Source organism: Pleurotus ostreatus (assembly GCF_014466165.1).
Source record: "Pleurotus ostreatus strain PC9 chromosome Unknown scaffold_11, whole genome shotgun sequence".
Taxonomy (NCBI): domain Eukaryota; kingdom Fungi; phylum Basidiomycota; class Agaricomycetes; order Agaricales; family Pleurotaceae; genus Pleurotus; species Pleurotus ostreatus.
This window is the reverse complement of record NW_023503166.1, coordinates 954,540-977,349: the sequence shown is the minus strand read 5'-3', so window position 1 is coordinate 977,349 and position 22,810 is coordinate 954,540. Positions and strand designations below refer to the sequence as shown.

The window sequence follows — 22,810 nt, the reverse complement described above, 5'->3', positions numbered from 1 at the left end:
GTGGAAGATGCGGGGCAGGAGTCAGAGATTTGAATCTAGAGATAAACGTCAGTATGATGATACAGTTTATGGTCGTAGTTTTGAAACGTTCTAAAACTATAGATATGGTGCATCCTTGGGGGAAAGGGTCCGAGCCTGGACAGGAATCTTACCTACATGAACCGACCCAACACCGTCCTAGTAGTGGCAATTTCTTGCGATATATAATGGAAAGTCCTGCATGTGGATAATCCGAGAGCCCGGGTTGCCTTATTTGTCTGCTTCACCGGTGACCATGCTCAGCGCCATCGCAGCCCGAAAAGCGAAATCTGCAACCATAACAGACAAAGCACCGCCCAGCGAAACTGAGGCTGCAGATGTACCCGCTTTTCGACCCTCAAAATCTTCAAGATCATCAAAACGCAAAGTCAGCACGCGGGATGCAGAGGAGCCTCGCGTCGGCGCCCCAAAAAGACAGAAATCATTATCAGCTTCGAAAATAGATGAGGGGAAGAGAGGAAAGAAGGCAGTTGCAGTTGTCGTCGCGAGTGAGCTGCGGGAGTCCGAAGGGGACAATGATTCCTTTGATTCCGGTCTGAGTACCGACGACGACGAAGTCTCCGTTGATCCCCTACCACCAGCTCGCGGTCGAAGGTGGTCGCCTAGCGCACCCGTCGCGGACTCGGGGTCTGATGGCGAGGAGCCCGAAGCGAATCTCTCCACCCTTCCAACGCGTTCGCCGACCACTTTTAAACCTTCTGCCGGTACCAATACTCTAAGGCTGACATCCGACGAGATTAATGGGCTCGGGTTGAAGGCTGCACGCGGGAACGCTGTTGCACTGGCGTTGTCGGTGGGCCAAAGGTTCTGTCTTCTAGGAGCCTATACCGTTGTCGTAGTTCACGGTTCTTTGGAAGCCTGTGGCGCGATCTTTGCTCCCAGCACAGTTCCTCGTCCACACCGCGTTTTTGCGCCAAAATGTTCACATCTACCGACCTTTGAGTGCGTCTCGGCATCCTCAACATCGACCATTTCCCCGTGTCCAGTCCCTCCTCGCCTCCAATCTGTTTGCGCAAAGTTTGATGCTCTGGTTATCGTCCAGGAACTCTCGCTCGGAGCAGAGGGTTTGGAGCGCGTTTTGGGGACATTTGATGGTATGTTTAGGGAGTCACATCAAGAAAAGACAAATGGCGAAGTGGAGGATATTGGGTTGCGTGGGGTTCAAATGGTGTGGCATTTCTCTTCATTTATCCGATATTTTCTTGATGTCTCCTTAGGTCACACAGCAAACTCGCTCGTTACAACCCTTGACACTGCTCCCATCCTGGAACGCTGCTTTATCAAGCCTCAATCCTCCTCCCTCACCAAGCTCAAGCTCAGCAGCTGGTGTATTCCTGGTCAAGGGCCCAAAGAAAACTGGCAAAAGTACATTTGCGGTCACGTTGCTGAATAAACTACTCTCCCAGTTCGTGTCTTTCGCGTCTTATACCACCTATGCCTTACGGACCAACTACAGGTATACAAGAGTAGCCTTTCTAGAATGCGACATCGGGCAATCCGAGTTCGGTCCTGCCGGGATGGTCTCCTTGCACGTCCTAGACAAGCCTGTTCTCGGTTAGTCCTCGCATTTATGACTATCATACTCACCACTGATCGGGGGCTACGCTACAGGTCCTGCTTTCACGCATCCCTCCTTGCCCTTCCGTGCACATTTCATCGGATCAACAACCCCTAGATCGTCGCCCTCTCACTACCTTGCCTCTGTTGATTCTCTATTCCAAACCTACCGCACAGAGGTACAAACACCTGGTCTCGAACCCCTCGCGGATAATAGAATATGCGAGTACATCCCGCTCGTCGTAAACACGATGGGCTGGGTCAAAGGGCTGGGCGCTAGTCTCCTGGAGAGCATCGAGGAGATAGTACAGCCCACGCACGTATTCGAACTGCAATCATCAACACCCTTTCCGTCTAGCACCTCGAGAGCGTCACCTCCTACCACCCGGCATCGAGTCCTGGAACCATTTACGTCGTCGCTGGCGTACACAGCCGCCGACCAACGGTCGCTCTCCATCCTTTCGTACTTCCACTCCATTTTCCCAGACCATAGTGGAACCGGCGGCGCAAGTGCCGAGTTTACCCAGACTACGCCGGATCTCTGGGACACAAGCGCTCCTCTATGCGCCCGCTTTCCTTTCGAGGTCGACTGTTCTACGGCATTCGAGCGCGTCGTACTCGTAGGATGTGGTGCAGAAGATGTTGTGCCCGAACAGATACACACGGTCCTCAACGGCGCTCTCGTCGCTCTCGTCGCCTGCGAAGAAGGTGCTCTCGACTCCCTCCTCGACCTCGCGTCCCAAACGCCATCTAAGAGCCCCTTCTCCGTGCCTTACATCCAAGGCGGCCCCCCGCCCTCGCCTTCCGCTTCGACATGCTTAGGCCTGGCCCTCATCCGGGCAATCTCGCCCGACACACAAACAATGCACGTTCTCACACCGCTTCCGCCGTCTTCGCTTGCGAGATGCAGGGTGCTGGTGAAGGGCGAGGTGGAGCTCCCGATCTGGGGGATGCTGGACTTCCGGGAGCAGGAAGAGGGCGTACTCCCTGGGTTTGAAAAGCAGAAGATGCCGTATTTGCAGTGGGGCAAAAGTGAGGGGGTTGGCGTGGAGAAGAGGAGGGTGAGGAGGAATCTGATGCGGAGGGGCCAGATGTGAGACTCGTCGATTCCGTTCGGGAGACAAACTGCGACTAGTCAAATGCCTAACTACTGTAAAAAGGTCTAACAAGGAAGTTTGCACTTCCGCCTAGATTGCTGCCTGGGTCTTTAGTGTCCAAATCAACCCCTGACAGTTGAGTATGATAGGCTGCCTCTTGCTATAGGATCAGCGCTATGTCGACTGCATCGAGCTCATTTACAGCTTAGTTAGGGAGCTTCCGCGGGGCAATGGATTCTCCCCGACTCATTTGGAACTTGTTATTCTATGGCTTTATTCACGCAGCAAAACGAGACACAATTACAAGCACCTTGCCCGCAATTGTCTTTGTCTACTTCTAATTGAGGGTGCCTACGATGAAACTACGGGTAGGAATGTCCATCCAGTAGCCCTGACCTCGTCCCCAAGCTGTCCAAAATATATCTCCGTCTCGTATAACCAGTGGATATACCCCACGACGCAATCTCTCAGCCCGTTTACATACGACCTCACGTCGTCCTTAACATCATCGTCCCATTCCTCGACCTCTAGCACAGGGAGAAGAGGAGCCGGCTCGGGGGCAGGCGGTGCCGGAGCCTCCTGCGGAGCTACGAAAGGAATCCAGGACCAGATCGAACTCGAAGCCCGAGTATGACCTGCAAGCGGCCTGGGCTTACGTGGCGGCATTGGCGGGGGCGCCTCTCCGGAGAGACCAACGAGAATCGCGCGCTCGACCGTGCGGTACGTCTCGACATTCTTCCTGCATTCGCCCATGCAGACTTTGAGCGCCCCCTGCAGGGATATTTCCCTGAGAGACATGACGACGGCCACGGCGTTCCCGCTGCTCTTCTTGGAGGCATGCAGATTGTACGAGACAAGTTGCTAAGAGATGTCAGATGGGTTCGGTAGATGTAGTTCAGGGGGGCGTACGAGGGATCCAACGATGATCTTGAGCGCGCTGTCTGCGAGTTGTTCTAGCAATTGGACGTTTGGGGGGAGGTGGAGCTCCTTAATGACCTCCGCTAAGAGGAATATTATACGGAAGCCACTGGCGTCTGTATGGAGAGCCAAGCATGCTTCGATACTCTCCGGTGGCGGGGATTTCGCGACTAGCTGCAGATGGGCAGCATGGAAAGCGTGTGATGCTTTCTCCAGCCGTGAGGCCCAGTCTGCTGGCGCACGCGAGGCAAGCCGCTTCACCTGTGGGATCAATCTGAAAGACGGTCATTTCGGAAGCACGTATAGAGGCTCACCACTCACCGAGCAAGTAGGGCATTCTGCGCAAGAAGCTCCCAGCCTCCCGACCCCATTTGACCCTCCCCCTCCGAAGGCGTCCACCCACATTCTCCCATGTCGCATGCACCCACTAAGCGCACTTGGATGCAGATGAACGCAGACATGATGTCAGCCAGGTCTTTCAGTTGCGGGGCGTCGCATGTCGGGAAGCACAATGAGGCCAGCAACCCCGCCTTCATTCCACGCCAACACGCTTTATCGCGCTCATTGATTAACTTCCCTGGTCCAGAGGTGAGTGAAATGGCGTGGCAATGAGGATTTGTGTGCAGCTCAAAGTCGCGGACAAGGGAGGTTAGGTCTGGAAGCTGATAGCTTGCACCTCTGTTCATGGCGTCTTCAAGTATAATCGAGCTCGCATCGCTTCGTAGAATGATTCTTTTACGTTGTGACAGCGCCCCGCCGAGGTGATCTTCGCTTTCCCACGGGGGAGGTATGGCGGGAGACAACCTGATGGGGAAGTGTCGCGTCACAAGAAGTCACACGAGGCGGCTTCACCATATCGGGTATATATCTCCACACACTACCTTGTAAGCTTCCACTTGAACCAATGCTCACCTTGCTCATTGCCTTCCGCCGCCTTTAGAGTCTAGGTTTTGTTCCTCAGCCCCAGCCCCTAGCACTCAGGGTCGGAAGGACGCACAGCCTCCGAATGTCATCCGCTGAGGATATTTGAGCATCCGACGCCGTATATGAAGTTTGCAAGTCGTGAAAGACATGCATGAGATGCGTTCCTCCATCAAGATAGGTTTGCTGCTTCTCCCAGTATCCCTCGGCCTTTTCTTTGGACTTTTCTTCGGCGTCGCTTATCCTGGTATGTTACTGCTCATCTGCGGGCTTCATATTGGCTACCCTATTTTTAACATTATCTAACCACTTGTCTCAGAGGTCGTACGCCATGGGTGGCCATTGAGTAAATGCGATATCCTCTCTGCACGCTTGGAACCGCGTTACTGTTGTGAACGACGTTGTAATTCCGGGTGTAGCAGCGCCCCCGTCGGATCCCCCAGTTGCTCATCCCAAATATCCTATATGAACAGTGTTTTCAACCCAAGCGCTTGTGCGAATGATGCCTCCGCGTGCCCTTCGGAGCAGGCTTGTGATGGAGGGTACGATCCCTGTTTGACCACACACCTCATGGCTAACAAATCGTCATTTCCTCCCAGGTATTACTGTTGCTCAAATTGCTGCGATACTTGCCAAACTTGTACGAACAGCTGTACGAGTAGCCCTCCTACTTGTTCCCAATCTTGCTCTAGCCATTCGTATGTTCTTATTGAGTCTCCGATAATGCATACCGTGCTCATTGAAGTACCTGGAACAGATGTAATTGCCGTTGCTGTTCAAGTACGAGCCGGCGATACTGCACAATAACATGCCCGAGTTGCTATTCCGTCGATCTCACCGTAACCTTTTACTCGGGTCGTACGCTGTCTACCCCTCATTCCGCCACTTACCACGAGGATTTTGGCAAAGATCAAGGTCGCGCTCAATCGTTTTACGATAACCACCCCGTGAACTCGACTTCAACATGTTATTACAACCCTAAGACCATGAACGAGGTAGGCTATCATTCCGCGAATCTTTGCTGTACCTCATCTATACACTTCTATCAGGTCGATTTCGACGTATCCTTCACGCCCTGGAGATGGGCGGTCACTTCACTGTTCGGCTTTCTGCCCCTGCTGCTTAACTTAGGGTTTTTCGTTGTCGTGCTAGGCGCTCTCCCAGCATGGCGCTGGCTTTCTGCAAGGCAGCGGGGCCGCGCAGAGAGTCAAGCGCCTCCACCATACCAAGAACGAGACATAAAAAGAGAGAAGCTACAAGAAGAAGATACTGAGGAAATCAAGTCTACTTGAATGTCTATTTCCGTCGCTTGTATATATAGGCACCGAACGTTCGGTCGCGTCATTGGGCATGGTCCTACAGTGCTGCTCCAGTAGTGTACACATTGATGTGATAAATATACTAGTCCCGAGTGCCATACTCAATATGTGGTCCACTAGTAGTACCATGATACTCTCGGACTGCTTTCGTGATTGTCTTGGGGTGTGAAAATCTTGGTCCATAACTTCCATATAGCCCATATCAGAATCAAAATACCTGGTCCAACTATAGCGCCGCCCACCGCGCCTGCTTCAACAGCGTGAGTCGGATCCAACAGGCGAATATCCGCATCTGGGGTCCACCCACCCCTCCCTGCGTAACACACCCTCAAAAGCACAACACCGAGGGGCCCGCTCGTTATGCCAACGCACTCACAGAACATGAAAGCGAATATTCTGTGAGCATGGTAGCGAGTAAGTGTCGTCTCCCGAATGCCACCCTGCTCATAGCTGGTACGACTGTTTCGTCCCCGCCCGTCCTCGTGGCTATCGAAGGAGAGGAAATCCTCTTGGTCGACTCGCGATTGGGAACGGGAGGGGGTGTTAAGAGAGGTGTCACGAGGTGGGAATAGTATTTTGATTGTGATTGCAAGAGGAAGAGCGATGATGGCGCCGCCGAGGACGCCGGCCTGGATCGTCGTTGTAATTGCTGCATCAAACGGCCCAGGAGTGTCACGCCGCGAAGCTGCGCGCAAGATAAGATGGCCAACGGCCATCGACAAGAGGCTCGCCACGCAGACAACGGTGACTGCTATTAAAACATCCAGGAGTATGATGAACACATATCTCCAATACCTGGAAAGCAACAAATGAGACTTTGAACGCGTGGACTGGGCGTGGGTAAGGGAAGATTGGGTGTTGGGGTTGAGGGGGCTGGCGGTGTATATTCGTGGTAGCAATTGCGAAGCGAACACGGTCTGCGTGTCGACGGAAAATCGAGAGACTGGGTTGTTTAGTGGGTTGTTGAGCGGATTAAGGAGCGGTCGATTGTTTGTTGATAGAGGTGAGGTCGAAGTGGATGGTGACTCCTCCAAAGACGGTTGGGGGAGTAAGGAAGTCCTGGTTGGGGAGGGTCTTGAGAAGGGGTGGGTGGGTAGCCGACTGCCCTGGGGACCTCTTTCTGCACGCCAGACAGCATCCTGATCTCGGCGATCCGAATAATGCATGGTCCACAATTTTTGCACGCAAACAACTTCCTATCAAACGATATGGAGAGATAGGGTGCGTACGGCGGGGGATCAAGGAACCAAGGAACGGGGAATGGAGAGGACGGAGAGGACGGAGGAGGAAGAAAAGAATGTGGTGGGCAACGAGCCTGCTGTAAAAGCGTGATGGATGTCTATAGCATAGCTATACGTCAAGCCTGCGCTGCATGTCTTTGCTGATCTCCGCGTCCGTGTGGTGTACGGTCGGGTAAAGGGTTGACGTGGTGGGAGAAATTCTACGCGGGGTGATCTTCAACAGGCGACATCTTTGATGCAGATAGAACAAACTGTTGGTAACAGGTTTCCCAACAACAAGTGGTCTGATGTCGTAATGTTAGACTGACGATTGAATACCGCCGCATACCAGGAACTTACCACGATGGAATCTAAAGGAAATTTGCCACTTGCCTTCGTCGAATTGTACACTAATGGCACAACAACCGGCCGCATCACCTGAATTTGACCAAACTCTCGGCCTTTCGAGCGATCCCTTAGGCGGCTGGTCACGAGCCTAGATCATGACCATTACGAGGGGCGATCAACAACTCTCAAGCTGAACATCTTGCTTTTGAGCTTGTACCTTGGTCCTCTAATTATAGAGGAACGCAGCCGCCTAGATGGTCATCAGCTGGACTTCCATTGTATTACAGTGCCAGAAATGCTTACCCCAATCAAACTTGTCTTTTCTACACATCATGTTTGCTATTCGCACATCTGCCGCTGGGCCATCTTCGCCAACTGGACTGCGCTTCGAGTGTAACCATCCTTCCGGATGCAAACAGTACCACAAAGTCTTCCTGAGCGCGATTTTATCATCTTGGAACGCAAGGGCATGCATCTATCTCCACGTCGCTAAACCTCACCTGAAAAAAGAACGTCTCAGTCATCCAACAGAGGTTTTACAGCGCATGATTGAGCAGGCGAAGTAGTGCGCAGGGCATAGTAAATGTGCTTGATTTTGTCCGCTCAGCAGTTCAATTATTCCACTAGCAGCTCGTTCGATCGTTCAATGAAGCCTTACCTTAGTAGAGATTGGCATGGGCGTGCAGCGTCAGAATCTTGAATGTCGACGGCGTCGCAGTTTCGGGCTTAACATCTAACATTGACGGAGAAAAGTAGAGCCGAAGTCGACGATCTCTGGACTTCCGAGTCACGTGCAGGACTTATCTCCTATTCTCCTCCTTTCTTTCAGGCTTCATCTCCTATAATTCCGTGCTGAAGTGGAGAAAGTGGCTCTCGCTAGCATATCCGAGAAACTAGGCAAACATGATCAGAGCATTGAATCATGCGGAAGGGTCTTGACGCAGGAACTTGTACTTCCAAGGCGAGCTCGTCTCCAAAGGAGCTGGGGAGTTAAGGAGATTTCGACGGGCTAAGTGGATACATACACAAGCACAACTAGCGGGTGGTACGAGCTTACCAATAGTTCGCTGTCGCTCGATGGACATCACTTTGTGGGGATGCGCACAGGGTTTTGTTAATTAATTGAGAGCAATTCATAATTAAATGTTCGGTCCTTACCTGGTGAGTGGACGCTGCCAGATGCTGCCACACCAAGCCATACCCTACAAGAGCCGCAGAGACGCCAACGATCTCTTTCATATTGGAGCTCAAGGAGCGTTGAATGGGCGGATCCGGGATTTAAGATTGACGAGGGGCAATGGTCCTTCTTCGACATCATATCTTGGCGGGAAAAGCTTCCCTAATAGGCAACAGCGCCTCAGATGACGCACATCCCGAACGCCCTAAGCAGTCATTGCGTAGAACACTTGGCCAAGATACGCCAAAAAATGAAGAGTACGAGAATTGGTCTTACCGTGAAAAACGTATAAATAGAGAAAGGCAATCCCCCATATTTTCATCAGTCTGCACTTCAAACTTATTACACCGCAAGAAACACCTACCACACTCAAACCTATCTCTTTTTATTCATCATGTTCGCCATTCGCACATCGATCCTTCTCGCCAGCGCTATGCTCGCCAGCTGCACTGTCCTCCCCCGCACTGGAAGTAACAGTGACGGTGGCAGCAGCGGCGGTTCCAATCAGCAGTGCTCGACGGGTTCCACTCTCTGCTGCTCCTCTCAAACTGTAAGTTAATCGCCCACCCGATCACAAGTAGCACACTGACCGCATTGCGCCGTAGACCGATGACTTATTGGCCGGCGTCGATGGCACCCTCCAGTCTGTACTGGGGGCTCTCCTGACCGGGGGAGCTATTGGTGAGTTCAAGGTACCCCACGCTGCATGAAGTTAACCGACACTTCGTTGCAGACTCTTGCGAGCGCATTGGTTCTGATACGCCATGCGCGGTTCAACCACTCTGCTGTCAGTTGAATTTGGCGGTGAGTTCCAGAATTGACTTCCACTGCACACGGAACTGAATATGCCTTTCATTCAGTCGGGAGGATCTTTCTTGGTGAACCTCTCTTGTACCGAAATCGACACCAATATCTGAGCAGACATTGAATTACGCTGGGAGAGAGAAGTCAACACATAATTTGTAATAACAGAATGATATGCATTACCATAATAAGCATACTTTTTTGAGGATTTGAACTCCTTTAAGGTGCCACCCCTCCTACACCTCTGTATGAAATTACTTCGTTTACAACAACTCATGCCGACGAATTGATTATCCTGTGCAGCATTTTCAAGATGTCGGTGCGTACATATTGCCTTTAACACCGTCACGACCCCTGCACCATGTCCTAGAACTCTTTGCAGACGATCCTTTGCTTCTGAAATAGTAAACGTAAGAAGGTCGTAGAATTAGTCGGGGTTTCAAGCGATGCGTTGCGGATTCTTATTCATCGGCGATGCATGCTGTATCTTGGTTGTATCTAGTAAGCAGCCTCGAACCAAATGAACAGCTCGTAAACACAAGATAATCACTTCCTGATACACAATGCACAATGCACAAATTTAGCGACACATTATGCTACCTTTAGCATATGCAATGTCTCTTACAGTTCATCTCCTCCAATGAGCATGATTGGGGTCGCCCGAAGGCTCCTGCGGGATTTGCGGCGTGAAGAACAGCTGACTTGCCAATGGCGGGGACATAATCTGCGGCGGACTTCTCGGCAAAACCGAGGAATCAACGCGCGGCACGCCAGGTCGCTCCTTCCTCTCCCCGTGCGCGCCTCGCGTTTCGCGTGGTTGGAATCGAGTCGGTCGATTTGACCTCGTGCTAGACTTCGAGGGGCTCGACCGAGTGGGAATCGGTGTGTATCGATCTTCTTCGGCACGGGCAGATCCCACCCAGCTGCTGAAGATACCTTTCCGATCATTGTCTTGGGTTGGGCTACTCGTTCCACTCCCGCTGCGACTTTTATTCGCCCATTGCCCCACCGCATCCCACGCCGACTTGAACTCTTCTTCGACGATACGGAATCCGCTTCCCTCGACCCACTGGGTCTCATCCACCGCCTCGCCCACGCTCAACTCCTTCGCCAGCCCACCGTCAACTATCATATCAGAATTTAACCTAGTGTGCCCACGACTAACACGTCTTCTCGCACTATGAGCCCCTGCTGCCCTGGGTAATGATGACGAGCCAGACGTCTGCCTAACTCGTTCCAGCAGCTCCCTGCGGATAGTCTTGCTCCCCTTCCTCAAACTCTCGTAAGGCTTCGTCTTCCTAACCATAAGCACTTCCTCATCGTCCTCCGGATCCGACAGGAGAGACATAGGGTCTGGCGACGCCTCGTAGCCCGTCAATGTGCTATACACTGATTTTGTAGTGTTCCTGCGCATCGCCGAACGGGTGGACTTGCGCGTTTGTGTACGAGATGGCCGATCCTTGATTGGGAGCGCTGGAGCAAGGAAAGACTGCCCTTCTTCTCGTCGTTCCTCCATAAACGGCGCGCGCGTAGGAATGTCCCAGCTAAACGATGATGGTCCGCGCGAGAGGTTGTTAGCTTCGTGGACCTCGGGGACACCGCGCTTTTCTTGGTCTGCTGTCATGATATCTACGGAGGCGGCATCCCAGGCGTAAGCTGGGCCGGCTTGGAGAGCATCCCTGCGTCTTGTCCGGAAGAATCCTCCCATACGACGTCGGCGCGCCATGCAGCAACCGAAGCAGAACCACGCTAATACAGAACCTGCGATCAAGCCAACGGCCGCGCAAGCACATATTATCACCACTTTCGTACGAGCGGCTTTTGCGCTGAGGGCAGTTGGCTTGAGCTTGGGGAACGTTTTGGCCGTCGAAGAGGCACTGGGGAGGGGAGGCTGGGCACTGATGTGAACAAGAGTAGATGTCTCAGAGGATGGACAATCCGACGTAGTGCAAGCAACTGATGAAGACATCGGTGTTGAAGATGAAGATGTCGACTGGGTGGTGATTGAAGAAGTAAAAGGGGATGAAGACGTCGTGGTAGTGTCGGTCGCCAAAGTGGACGCTAGCGGAAAAGACACTATAATTGGTGATGGGGGTGTCGGTAGTGGCGGTGGCGGTGGAGGAATCCCCGGATTCATGGTATATATGGGTTGGGCGACGGGCGTGGATGTTGCCAATGGATATGGCCACCAATTGAATGAAGATGTAGTCACGGCTAGCGGCGGGGGCGGGGCAAAGGGTGCCTCAAGCTGGCGTTCCATTTGGCGCATGGTAGATGCCTTCGGCGAGCTGGGGGAGTCGCTCTGCTTCTCGGCTTCATTGAGTGCCAGAGCCGACGTTGCTGTTACGAATGTAGCCGAAAATACAAGGACGACCGCAAAACTGATTGCCGGCGTCATGACCTGTGTGCTTCAAATATATAGAGCGATAATTTACAGTGAATGAAAATGAAAGTCGCTTAGAAGATGTGATTAGGCGGGAGTAGGATAAAGCCAACACGGCTTTCGACACCGAAGGCGGAGAGATCGTGACCTGGCGCGTCGAAATCAAGGCCTGCTGCGATAAAAGTTGATCGCCGAACGAGATGTGAAGCAGGCGAGTAGGATGCGCCAGTAACGCCCGAACGCCTTGTCTTGCGCCAAAATGTTGTCGGGCGTACTAGCCGTAATATCGTCAGCGACGATCTGCGACGAGCACGTCAAGCAAACTCACATAAAGGCGGCGGTGGCTTCACTAGCTCTCCGGCTCGAGGTCTCGTAAATGTCGATTGTCGCCGTGGGCGAGGCAGAAACGGTGCAGTCAACGGCGGCGGTGAGAGATCGTCTAGTGCTCGCTGCCCAGTGTCAGCAACTGGTTGCTCTGACGATATCGAGAAGCCAGGCGGCGCACTACGTGATCTTGTAGGCCTATGTCGCGGTCGGGGTCGAGGAGCCTTGAAAGTGTTGATGGGTGGTGATAGTAGAGTTGTGTCCTGAGGCAAACCTCTTGGTACCGGTGCCGCAATTTGTGGCTGACCAGAATTTGTCTCTCCGTAACCCGGAGGCGACTCAATGTCGGACTCCAGTGTCACCATCACCGGTCGAGGCATTGGCCCAGGACTCTTCCTCCCCCTCCCCGCCGAGAGCCCAAAAGCAAATGCTGACTTCGACACAGGGTAAAGGTTATTGGGCGCTAGGAGGACTGTGAGGTCGGTCATGGTTTATCGATCCAAGGATCCTGGTTCTGGTAACGAGCGAAATTATGCGCAAGTGCGCCAGTAGGAAATTTGAGGACAAGGAAGACTGAATCGATGCAGACGAAGAGGAAAAGGACTATGAAACTGAGCCTTATGTGGTCGTGTGTACGACGAAACGTTGATGGCCCTGCATGAGGACAAGTCAACCCCTATCCACTTTCGCTTCCATCGACATTGCACAGCGAATCTGGTGCATTTTCTAACAGCAAAGTGAACGGTGCATTAAATACGTACGTATTCAGGTCATAAGTCTTGCACAATGACTGTACCCTGGATGTCCAACGAAATCTTTGGTGACTCCCAATTTCTAGTTCTGTGCTGACAGAGGCTGTCATTGCAGTATTGCTGATATAGAGATAGTGTCCTATCTCGTATAGACGGCCAGAGACAACCAGAAACCCGAAGCTTAAAGATGTAAAGGAAGCTCGAACTCACGGCTTCAGTACCCAGCTTGCCCATTCACGCGAACTTAGATACGTAACAGAATAAGTATATGATATTCGACCTGCTTCTTGAGCTAAGCGGTAGCGAAAGACGTGCACTCGCGAAATTGATAACGACATGCTGATGGGTGGAAATGCCGTCAGTATTCATATCTGCGGGCAGCGTTACTCCCAGCGGAAGGCTAGATGACCGGCTCTAACGAATGTCTGAGCGCTCTACACAGTGCAGTTGCCGACTGTAGTACGCTTCGTCTACTGCTTTCTGACTCGGCCTGGGAGTCCAGTACGGCAACGCTATGTCGACACGTGGGCGACCCCGATTCCCCTTCTCCGCCCTTCGTAGCACTTACCAGCGGTGACCAGGATGAGGACAAAACTCGAGAGATCTAACGGAAAATAGTGTGCTTGTGGGCATGGTATAGATAGTGTCGCATCACGACCACAGCCTGAGGGCGATTTACTCCAGGATCCGGTTAAGATTCTTGGAAAGATCACGATAGAGGCGACGAAATAAGACCTAGCTGATCTATACACTCAGATCTCCACAAATAATAATGTAGGCCAGAGGGCCAGAGAAATTGTCGTGGATAGTGGAAACTATCGGGAAACTGCGTTGGCGGATTCGACACGAACTCATGTCCGATAGGGGTACCAGGAGGCTCATAATGTTCAGGCAGCAGGAAAAGTGCATCCACCTTGTGCACTGTGAGCGAGTCAGCTGCATTTTGTCATACATTTTTTGGAGAGTCTTATATCTCCGTTACTCGCTCGACCCGGAAAACTCAAGCTACAAACTTTGAGAGACGACATACCAAACTCCTGGCCCCTCTCCTTCCCCTTTCTCACCGCGCCATCTTCACTCCCAAACGAGTCGAACGGTTTGTAGAATATATACTGCATAAAGAGCTTCGGGAATGTGCAATCCTTACATACCATACCCTACTACGATTTTAGCAGGCACAGCCTTCTCCTTGGGATCTTCATAACCCAACTCTCCCTTCAGGTTTTCGTAGAACTCGGGCTTCAACCCCGCTCTTTCTCTATCTTCTTTGTTAAAAGGCCCCTTCAGATCTCCCCTCCATCCCCTCTTCACTTCGTCCCGGAACGCCTCTACCGGATCTATGCCTCCCTCCTGCTCACAAGCCCACGTAAACCACCTATGTCCCGAAGTAACATGTGTCACTTCGTCAGCATGGATCACCTCCATCACTTTCACACTCTCTGCATCACCTGCCCGTCTGAAACGTTCAATCGTGGCGGGGTTGACGTCAAGCCCACGCGCTTCGTGGACGAGGTGGATGATGGCTAGGCGGGAGCGCAGGGAATTTGACGTGATTGACGCGGATTCCCAGAGCGAGGCGTGGACGGGCATGCTTCCGTAAGGCGTGCTCGGCGACATGGCTGACAACCGCGACGTGAGGAGACTGAAGTGCTTGGATTCGTCGAGAGCCATCTTGGTGAAATCGGAGAAGAAAGCGGGAGGGAGGTTGGGGTGCTTTGAACCGAATCGTGCCATGATGTCCCAGCTGCGAGATTGTTGTTTTGCTGGTGATAAATGAGAGTAAAGCAGGCACGTACGCTAAGTCGATGCTATGCAAGCAAGAGGTTTGAGTACATGGCCGTAAAATAGTATTGATCCACTCACGCCCACTGCTCGATATTCGCTAGAGCATGAAGCATGACGGCCCTATTCTTCCTACTTTTCACCTTGGCGGGGTCAACCGTCTGCTTCAAGAAATTCTCGTCTCGAAGAGGGACGTCAGGAGGCTTAGGCGCATTCTTGGATTTGTTTCCTATGGACGTCAGCTTCCCTGTACGGAACAGATGCACCGCTTCTCTCGTGCGCTCGACTTTCAATGCGGGATGCGGTGTGTTGAGGATCAATACCGCCCACTCCATGAGAGTCCTTGGGGGGTTGTCGAGCGGGACCACAGGTTCGTCAGGGTTCGAAGTCGTTTGCTGTTCGGGTAGCGTAGTTTCGCTATGTGCGGGAGGGGGGTCTGCGAAGTCTACGAAAAGCCGTCAGCCGTATGCAAAAGCATTATCGCGTAGGCAGACCTTCAGAAACATGGCGTAGCTCAACGAGCCTCCATTCACTTCCATCTGTAGGCGTCTCTACCCAAACCGCATCGCCGCGCACCTCCACGTCGTATGTACATGTCTGTAATCCAGTCTCGCTTTTGCCTGTCTTGAGATCGAAATCATATCTCTCCAAATAAACTGTCAGTCGCTTCATGGCCTACCATCGTGGGGAGGGAATGCGGGCTCACCCATGCCACGGACAAACCGCTACGACGCTTGTTTCGCATTCCTCGATTTCCGCGTGAGACATCTCTGCGCCGAGATGGGGACATGTAGATTCCATCACATAGATGTGGTTGTTAGCCTGCACATTGTCATCACTGGTAGGCGTAAGGCGAAATAAGATCAGCGAGTGGTATTTCCCCTCGATGGAACGCAAGGTGATGAAGAATCGGAAGTGAGTTAGTAGATGGGGCAACGGACATATTCTAGGAAGAATTGGATGAGTTCTACTTCCTTTGCAGCAGGGTAGAAGTATATTGACTCACTCGATGAACATCTGTTCTATGGTAACGGTGGCACGTTGATCGCCGCGTTATCGGGGCATGGAACAGGAGTGACCCCTTTCTGCGTCGAGCACTGGCCAGAAGGCTGGGCTCAATGATCCCCTGAACCTTGACGCTTGCCTCCATCTATCTCGCTCAAATCGCTGGATAATGGATCCCCCAGCTATGGACCCCAATGTTTTGTCCTCAAGGTCGCGAATTGCGATCCTGGGTGCAGGATCTGTCGGCTCCTCCATCGCGCTATGCCTTATTCTGAATCCTGTCGCGAGTGAAGTCATCTTAGTAGATCCCAAAGTCGAACTACGAGACGCTCAGGTCAAGGATCTGGGCGATGCCACGACTTACCACGGCGCTGTTGGGTGGGCATCCCTTTGTGCGATTTCGAAGACGCCCGGGATTAATAGTATTGTAGTGGCGGAGGTGTCAAGATTCGCAGCGGAACTCACAAAGATGCTGGTCAATGCGATGTCATTGTAATCAGCGCGGGCGCAAAGCAGAGGCACGGTGTGTTCCCCCTTTCAATTTTTATACGGTACACGCTGTCTGATCCCTAATCGACCTCAGGGGAATCACGTACCGACCTTCTAGGTCGCAATCTCCATATCCTTCGTTCCGCCATTAACGACATGAAGCCTTTCCGAGAAGATGCCGTCATTCTCATCGTCGCAAACCCCGTCGACGTCCTCACTTACTTCGCCAGAAAGTTCTCCGGCTTGCCTGAAGGACAGGTACTGGGCAGCGGGACCTTCCTGGACAGCGCCCGTCTCAGAGGTATCTTGGCCGAAAAACTTGATGTCGATGCCGGGAGCGTCGACGGGTACGTGCTGGGCGAGCACGGTGAAACTCAAATGGTGAGAAATATCCGTTCATCCTGTGCCCGATTTCGTATTAACGATGCATCCGCGAAGGTGGCTTGGTCTTGCGTGACAATCGGTGCCGTTCCCTTGGAGCAATGTCTCCTACCGAACACAGTGCTCGACCGGAAGGCTATTGCGAAGGAAACGCGAGAAAAGGCAGGCAAAATTATCCAAGCAAAGGGCGCAACCGCGTACGGCATCGGCGCTCTCACTGGAAGTATTTGCAAATCGATCCTGTTCGACCAGCGCAACGTTCGGCCGATCTCCCACTGGATCGAAGAGATGGAGTGCTGTTTGAGCCTTCCGGTTGTGCTGGGACGCAAAGGGGTTCTGCGTACATTGAGGATGCCACTGAATGAAGAGGAACAGGCGTCTTTGGCGGAGAGTGCAAGCGCATTGAGAGGGTTCATCAGCGATGCGGAGAAGATACCTTGAAGTACTTCGGTGCTTCAGGCGTGTCCTGAAGCAGTTCGACTTAGACTGAAATTCGAGGCTCGCGTATGTCTTCTGTATGAGTTTGTCCTGCTTGTTCTGTAATAATATCTTTCTTCTATCAAAAGCCTGCTTCAACTGTTGAGCGCTTGAGCGCCTAGCCCATGGCTGACGACTACCTTTTCTGAGTAAACAGGCCATCAGCAGCAGGATGGATGAGCAGAGGGCAGCTTACGGAGGCGGGGCTAGCAAAAGGTGGTTCTGCCCAAGAACGGGCATAATACGTGGTCTTGTTCGCTTAAAGATGTAAGATCTAAGTATGCTGTCATGGCGACATCAAACAAGTTGAATTTCCAAGAGCATTATATGTGAAGATACGAATCATGAAGTGCGTAAGTAGGGTTAATGTAACCGAGTAGATACAGATGGAATAGATGCTAGGAGGATTGTCAAGAATGGATAGGGTGTGCGGGTAGGGGGATGGGGGTGTCGCGGCGGAGGATAACCAAAAACTCGTGGAAGGGTCAAAGCGAATACATACATTTGATAATCTAAATAAGTATGTGAATGAGGCTGATTGATGATAGGATGGGAGTGCAAAATGAAGACAGTCACAGGATGGTAGATGAAGGATGGGTGGGAACGGGATGACGGTACAAGGAAATTATGAAAGGTCGGTGGGAAGGGGGTAATGCGAATACGAAGTCGAAAGATAGAAACAACAAGGTCAAGCAGATACTTTTGATGTCCAAAGAAATGAGATGAAGGAAACGCAGCATTGGTGCAGCTTGCCTCGAGGATTCCTCATGCTGGGCCCCATGCACCTGGCTGGCTCAAATCGCGAGGACCATGACCTGCCGCGCCTCCTCCACCCCAACTCGACACCGTCCTCGCCTCCCCAGAGTCAGTCGTGTGGCCCGTTATAGTCGCTGGAGCCGTGACAAAGCTCTGATCTGCCGTGCTAATCATATCCACCGAACCGGGGATCTGCTCATGCTCTGCAACGCGACGCCCAGGAATAGGGATTGGAAGGCTCATGGACAGGTTCCTCGACCGTGGATGATCATCGGGTTCCTCCGAGTGCTGGCGTGGAGTCAAATACGACACGGTTCCTTCGTCGAGCGAAGGCGGGGAAGTCGCAGTCATCAGACTGGTGTGCGAAGACCTGGCTTCGACTTGATGCGGTACATTCAATGCACCTGCTGATGTTGTCGGACTTTCAGCACGAGGCGATTCCGGGATCGGAGATGGTTGGCCATGGCCGGCTGGCGATTCGGGATGTTCGGGATCGTGCCACTGGGTCCTCAGAGGATGTCCAAATGTATAATTCTCTCCCCCGCTGGTTCCAGCGCTTGTGCTTCCGCTAACACTACTCATCACGGCATCGCTGATATTGCCACTGCCACTCCTGGAATGGGTTTGAGCATCCTCTCGTTGAGCGCGTTCCGCCCATCCCCGCTCTCTTGTCATTGACGGACGACCAGATTGGATGTCATCTGATTCACCTCCTGCATCTTCTTCGAGTCTAGCCATGGAAGAATTTGCTCTGGAGCGACCGCCGAAAGTGGCATGCACCAATTCCAATGAGGAATGTGAAGCGGCCCCAAGACCGTGCAACAAGCTCTGGGTCCGCGAGCGTACATGGACGGATATCATCGACCCGGCTCTCGATCTTGAACTTGACCCGGCTCTCGAGCGGGGTGATGACCCAGATGAAGATTGTCCGGAAACTGGCCGAGGAACGTCAATAAATCTTCACAATCGCTAAAACACGATTTTACTTACTCGAATTTGTCGCCGACCTGCTGCCGGACCGCCTCGACCGATGTTGCTGAAGTTGCGCAGTCAAAGACAGCGTACTGCTGCCTCGGTGACGCAGCGCCGTGAAGGAAGACTTTGGACTCAGACCACCAGCAGTAGGTTGTCCAAGAAGTCCAACGACATCCTCACTCTCAGCACCATGTGCGCCCTCGTCCTCGACTTCGTGAATGTCCTCTTTACTTAGGTCAGCGGCACCTTGTGGATCTTTTTCTTCGTCGTCGCCCGGGGAAGATAGAGAATGCGTAGGTGATGGCGGGGGATTCTCCATATCTGGGCTTACGGGGGATCCGAGCGCTGAACTATAATAGCTCAATACTTGAGCCTCTCCCAAGTTCGAAGGGATACTGCCAGATCTCCCTCTGCCTCCTCTGCCTCTTGGATGTCTTGGTGGCATCGGTATTACCCCACTGCCGCTCATCGCACTCTCTGTGCCCAAACTCTGCCTGTTCCTTCTACCCGCTGCGGCTCCAGTGGGGCTACCCAATGGGCTCGCCAAACTGACGCTAGCACTAGCGCTAGCATCGCTCAAGCTGTACCTGGGCCTCGAAGAATCGGTGGATTCGCGATTGCCAGTGCTGGCCGACATATAGGAACGACCCGAACGAGCATTACTGCTTGGCCCTGTGGATTGTGATTCCGAATGGGAGTGGTGCGCAGTTGCATGACGCGGGGGATGTGGGCTGCGGAATTGGAAAGGATAGCGCGAGTTCACTGGTTGGCCGAGTGACGACATGCTCTCTGAAGCTCTTTCTGATGACAGCGTTTGTCTTCGGGCAGAGGAAGAAGTCCGCGCATCAGAGCTAGAGGAAACGACACGCGAACTACTTGATGGCGAGGACGGATCATCAACTTCACTCGATTTGACTTCGTCATCTTCCTCTGTCGTAGAATGAGAGAGACCAGGAGAAGGCGGGAATGGCACCGGCTCATCTTCGGATGATATGTGGGCACCTGCTCCAGCGAAAGGATACGGCGACACCTGTAATTCCCTCCTCTTCCCTCTACCTTTCTTTTTTCTCGAACTACTTCCTTGGCTTGTGCTCGTAGTCTTCTCAGCTTCCTCTACAGCGCTTCCCTTGGCGCTTCGCCTGCCTTTGTCTGTGTCCTCAACCTCAAGACCTACCAACACAACCTGTCCGGAGACACCCTGATCTTGTTCTACTTCTGGCGTTATGAACAGATCATCCCTCAGCACTCCTCGTCTTGCCGGTGCCGGAGAGCTAGGAAATCCAACGGCGGCCAGGACGCGTTCAATCCCGTCAAAGCCTCCTTCACCACTCTCAACGCCGCGTTCGACGTCCGCCCTCTGTCTCTCCTTGCCGATAACCCCCCTCTGCTTCGCCAACGGAGCAACGGCGACAAAGCAAAAGTCCCATGTCTCCGCCACTCTTAGCTTCGTCAACTCACGCCATTTCCACGGGAGACCAGGGCCGCGTTCCTGTCTTTTTCGCGCTGCGGAGTCGAAACCGTCGTCGTGAAATGCATAGGCATCCCGAGCAGCGGAGATCCTGGATGGCACGACTGGTGAAGAAGGGACATTCATGTTCATGTGTCCCGTCGGTGTTTGAGGCATAGGGTACGAGCGTCTGGCGTAAGGGCTAGCGTGTCCAGTTTGCGCGTACGGTGAAAGACCGGTGGGAGTTTCCAGGTGGAATGAATATGGGTAGGCAGACTTCTCGTCCAGAAATGTTTTCTCACTTCCATAGCCATATTCCTCTTCTTCCCAACGATACCGGGGACCGCAAATGCCACCACATAGATGTCCGCTGAGGAACCATAGCCCGATCCTGCGAAAAGATGAACGGATGAATATGGTACGGATACGGCGGGATCCGCCACGGCGAATCTGGGGAGGCTCACCAACTGAGAAGGACGAGAAGGATCCGCCACGCAGCCCATATGCCATTCGCCATCAATACACCACGAGCGTAAGCCGTCAACGATCCATCTTGAACGCGGAAGTACGTGGGATCGCGGGGAGTAGCAGGATCAGACGCCGTGCCCATGGTCTAAACCAGCATCAATATACGCCAAGAATAAGGGAATGACAAAATGCAACAAAAAGGGTAAGAACAGCGTCGAACTCACCACAGACTGAACGCTCGAGAAAGTGAACAAAAGCGCCAGGACCAAGCCGGCACGAGGGACCAACATAGAAACTGTCGGTAGATTCTGCGAGTAAAACCAGCACGACTCAGCTATGAACTGTTTCCAGCCACCATACTCAGAACTGGAAGGAAGGGCCGACACAGCGACTAACTCCTTTTCCGGGACAATAGTTGTCGGGTCCGAAGGATCATTCGGGTGCCTCGAGCTTGTTGATTGGGCACTGCGAGAGGGCGAGGCAGGTTGCGGCGAAGCAGCTGGGGCGATAGTACCCCATCGGATTTGCATCAGAAAGCAGAACGTGCTATACGAAGTCATCACGGCGTAGTTGAAAGCAGGGGAAGAGAGATAGATAGGCAGCACAAGAGGTCGTTCTAAACGTAATTAATAGATGAGCATTTTACATGGTAAGAGACGGATAATGGGCGCCAAGAACTCACTGATTCTCCAGCGTCGAACGAAGCAGTATATACCCTCATACATCATGACGATGCCGAACAACCATACGACCGAGCAAAAGAGATACGCTGCGGTCGCGAGAGACCATGACCGTGAAGAGTTTGTACTGATACCGGATATAGGTTCGGACGGATGCCGCGATACGCTGATGTGGTGCATAAGCACTAGGGCCTCGACTAGCCGATGAAACATACCTTATCAGCACCCAAATAGCCGTATAATCCAACCATATTTGTATGGGCACATGAGCTAGAACGAGAAATGGCCAAAGACGATAGAAGAGCTTGAACCACAGTGAAGGTGAGCGGAGAAGTTTGAGGTCAAGAGCCGGATGGGTAAATGTTGGAGTTATGCCTGTACGGGTGGGAGGACGTGACAAAGGCTGAGGAGGTGCATGTCGCGGTGATGTTGGGACTGACGCCGGTCTTGGTTTTGAAGGGGTTACAGGGGCGGAGGGGATTGCGGGAAGTGGAGGGGAGAACTCTGTAGGTAGACCAGGTCGCGAGGTTTGCCTACGATGAGAGAACGCGCCCGTCGCCCGTGACCAGACACGTTTGTGGAAGGGTAGACGATGAGCGGATTCGGCGGGGATGACAGGAGCTCCTCGAGGGATGATGGGAGAGGGTTGGAGAGCAGACGGATTTCTCGGCGACGCGCCCGCGGGGGAATGTGGGAGTGAAACGATTCTTACGGAACGAGGAGTCGGCCGCCTCCCGCTGAGGTTTCGAACAAACGCCGATTCCGTCTCGCTTGGAGAGGAGGAGGGTTCGCCCTCTCCATTTGTTCGCCCAACTTCTTCAATATCACCTTCATCATCTAAAATTGGAGTTGAGTTTTTTTAAAATGTAGGCGCTGCTCAGCCGACTTGGCAACTCACCTCTGTGTGCACCGCCCTCCATTTCGGCATCAGTAACTTCGCCGTAGGGACCCACTTCGCCGTCTTCTGAGTCTTGAAATGGAAGAGGTGTTCGCCGCAAAGCAAGGGTTGTGGTAGTCGAAGCAGGCGGGGGTGGGGCCAAAGGCCGCCTCGGTAACCAGGATGGATAGTAGTCCGAAGACGGAGTTCGTGCATGTGCCCGGGCAGAGTCTTCCCTCGCGAGAACGTCGTTATTTCCGCTTCCGGTAGAATGTGAAGTGTTGAGATTGGATGGTGAAGGTCCTGACTGCGGAGAAGTTGGTGATACGGGGGAAGAGGAAGGCTGAGGTTGAGACATGGGTGACGTAGGAGATACTGGGGAGGTGCTAGCCCGTGCTTGTTCTCCTCGTCGAGAAGGTGATGTCGGAGAGCCCGACTTTGACTTTGAATTCGAACCCGTGGAATTCGAGGAGCCGGAAGACGGAACCATGGAGAGGATTTCTAGAGGAATAGGTGGAACAGGAGGTACGTCTGGAAAGTCAAAAGTAGCAGAATGGGGTTGTTGAGAACGTTGTCGTCGAGCCATGGTTGGACGGAAGAGAGCGGTCGTTAGC

The 22,810-nt window shown here is 52.7% G+C and overlaps 10 protein-coding genes across 10 annotated transcripts; 4 read left to right on the top strand and 6 right to left on the bottom strand.

Annotated features, from left to right (window-relative positions):
- Nucleotides 1-274: 274 nt before the first annotated feature.
- Nucleotides 275-2,693, top strand: GRC3 (Polynucleotide 5'-hydroxyl-kinase grc3; the record flags this gene model as incomplete). The annotated part of the gene is made up of 6 exons (XM_036772267.1): nucleotides 275-832; nucleotides 897-981; nucleotides 1,026-1,207; nucleotides 1,257-1,444; nucleotides 1,496-1,593; nucleotides 1,651-2,693. The coding sequence occupies 6 exons, from the start codon at nucleotides 275-277 to the stop codon at nucleotides 2,691-2,693; spliced, it is 2,154 nt and encodes a 717-aa protein (XP_036625913.1).
- Nucleotides 2,694-3,044: 351 nt separating this feature from the next.
- On the bottom strand, nucleotides 3,045-4,297 carry PC9H_002630 (uncharacterized protein; the record flags this gene model as incomplete). The annotated part of the gene is made up of 3 exons (XM_036772266.1): nucleotides 3,045-3,554; nucleotides 3,603-3,885; nucleotides 3,933-4,297. The coding sequence occupies 3 exons, from the start codon at nucleotides 4,295-4,297 to the stop codon at nucleotides 3,045-3,047; spliced, it is 1,158 nt and encodes a 385-aa protein (XP_036625912.1).
- Nucleotides 4,298-5,518: 1,221 nt separating this feature from the next.
- On the top strand, nucleotides 5,519-5,824 carry PC9H_002629 (uncharacterized protein; the record flags this gene model as incomplete). The annotated part of the gene is made up of 2 exons (XM_036772265.1): nucleotides 5,519-5,527; nucleotides 5,582-5,824. The coding sequence occupies 2 exons, from the start codon at nucleotides 5,519-5,521 to the stop codon at nucleotides 5,822-5,824; spliced, it is 252 nt and encodes an 83-aa protein (XP_036625911.1).
- A 143-nt stretch (nucleotides 5,825-5,967) lies between these two features.
- On the bottom strand, nucleotides 5,968-7,017 carry PC9H_002628 (uncharacterized protein; the record flags this gene model as incomplete). The annotated part of the gene is made up of 1 exon (XM_036772264.1): nucleotides 5,968-7,017. One exon carries the CDS (start codon nucleotides 7,015-7,017, stop codon nucleotides 5,968-5,970), a length of 1,050 nt encoding a protein of 349 aa, XP_036625910.1.
- A 1,973-nt stretch (nucleotides 7,018-8,990) lies between these two features.
- PC9H_002627 (uncharacterized protein) lies at nucleotides 8,991-9,513 on the top strand (the record flags this gene model as incomplete). Its single annotated transcript, XM_036772263.1, has 4 exons — nucleotides 8,991-9,146; nucleotides 9,202-9,277; nucleotides 9,330-9,400; nucleotides 9,457-9,513. The coding sequence occupies 4 exons, from the start codon at nucleotides 8,991-8,993 to the stop codon at nucleotides 9,511-9,513; spliced, it is 360 nt and encodes a 119-aa protein (XP_036625909.1).
- A 515-nt stretch (nucleotides 9,514-10,028) lies between these two features.
- Nucleotides 10,029-11,798, bottom strand: PC9H_002626 (uncharacterized protein; the record flags this gene model as incomplete). Its single annotated transcript, XM_036772262.1, has 1 exon — nucleotides 10,029-11,798. The coding sequence occupies one exon, from the start codon at nucleotides 11,796-11,798 to the stop codon at nucleotides 10,029-10,031; it is 1,770 nt and encodes a 589-aa protein (XP_036625908.1).
- A 59-nt stretch (nucleotides 11,799-11,857) lies between these two features.
- Nucleotides 11,858-12,595, bottom strand: PC9H_002625 (uncharacterized protein; the record flags this gene model as incomplete). The annotated part of the gene is made up of 2 exons (XM_036772261.1): nucleotides 11,858-12,057; nucleotides 12,112-12,595. 2 exons carry the CDS (start codon nucleotides 12,593-12,595, stop codon nucleotides 11,858-11,860), a joined length of 684 nt encoding a protein of 227 aa, XP_036625907.1.
- Nucleotides 12,596-14,002: 1,407 nt separating this feature from the next.
- On the bottom strand, nucleotides 14,003-15,658 carry PC9H_002624 (uncharacterized protein; the record flags this gene model as incomplete). The annotated part of the gene is made up of 5 exons (XM_036772260.1): nucleotides 14,003-14,603; nucleotides 14,723-15,086; nucleotides 15,136-15,284; nucleotides 15,348-15,587; nucleotides 15,648-15,658. 5 exons carry the CDS (start codon nucleotides 15,656-15,658, stop codon nucleotides 14,003-14,005), a joined length of 1,365 nt encoding a protein of 454 aa, XP_036625906.1.
- Nucleotides 15,659-15,815: 157 nt separating this feature from the next.
- On the top strand, nucleotides 15,816-16,957 carry PC9H_002623 (uncharacterized protein; the record flags this gene model as incomplete). Its single annotated transcript, XM_036772259.1, has 4 exons — nucleotides 15,816-16,024; nucleotides 16,078-16,169; nucleotides 16,230-16,516; nucleotides 16,574-16,957. The coding sequence occupies 4 exons, from the start codon at nucleotides 15,816-15,818 to the stop codon at nucleotides 16,955-16,957; spliced, it is 972 nt and encodes a 323-aa protein (XP_036625905.1).
- An 801-nt stretch (nucleotides 16,958-17,758) lies between these two features.
- PC9H_002622 (uncharacterized protein) lies at nucleotides 17,759-22,782 on the bottom strand (the record flags this gene model as incomplete). Its single annotated transcript, XM_036772258.1, has 7 exons — nucleotides 17,759-18,684; nucleotides 18,740-20,562; nucleotides 20,636-20,784; nucleotides 20,864-21,255; nucleotides 21,322-21,485; nucleotides 21,535-22,156; nucleotides 22,218-22,782. 7 exons carry the CDS (start codon nucleotides 22,780-22,782, stop codon nucleotides 17,759-17,761), a joined length of 4,641 nt encoding a protein of 1,546 aa, XP_036625904.1.
- Nucleotides 22,783-22,810: the final 28 nt, after the last annotated feature.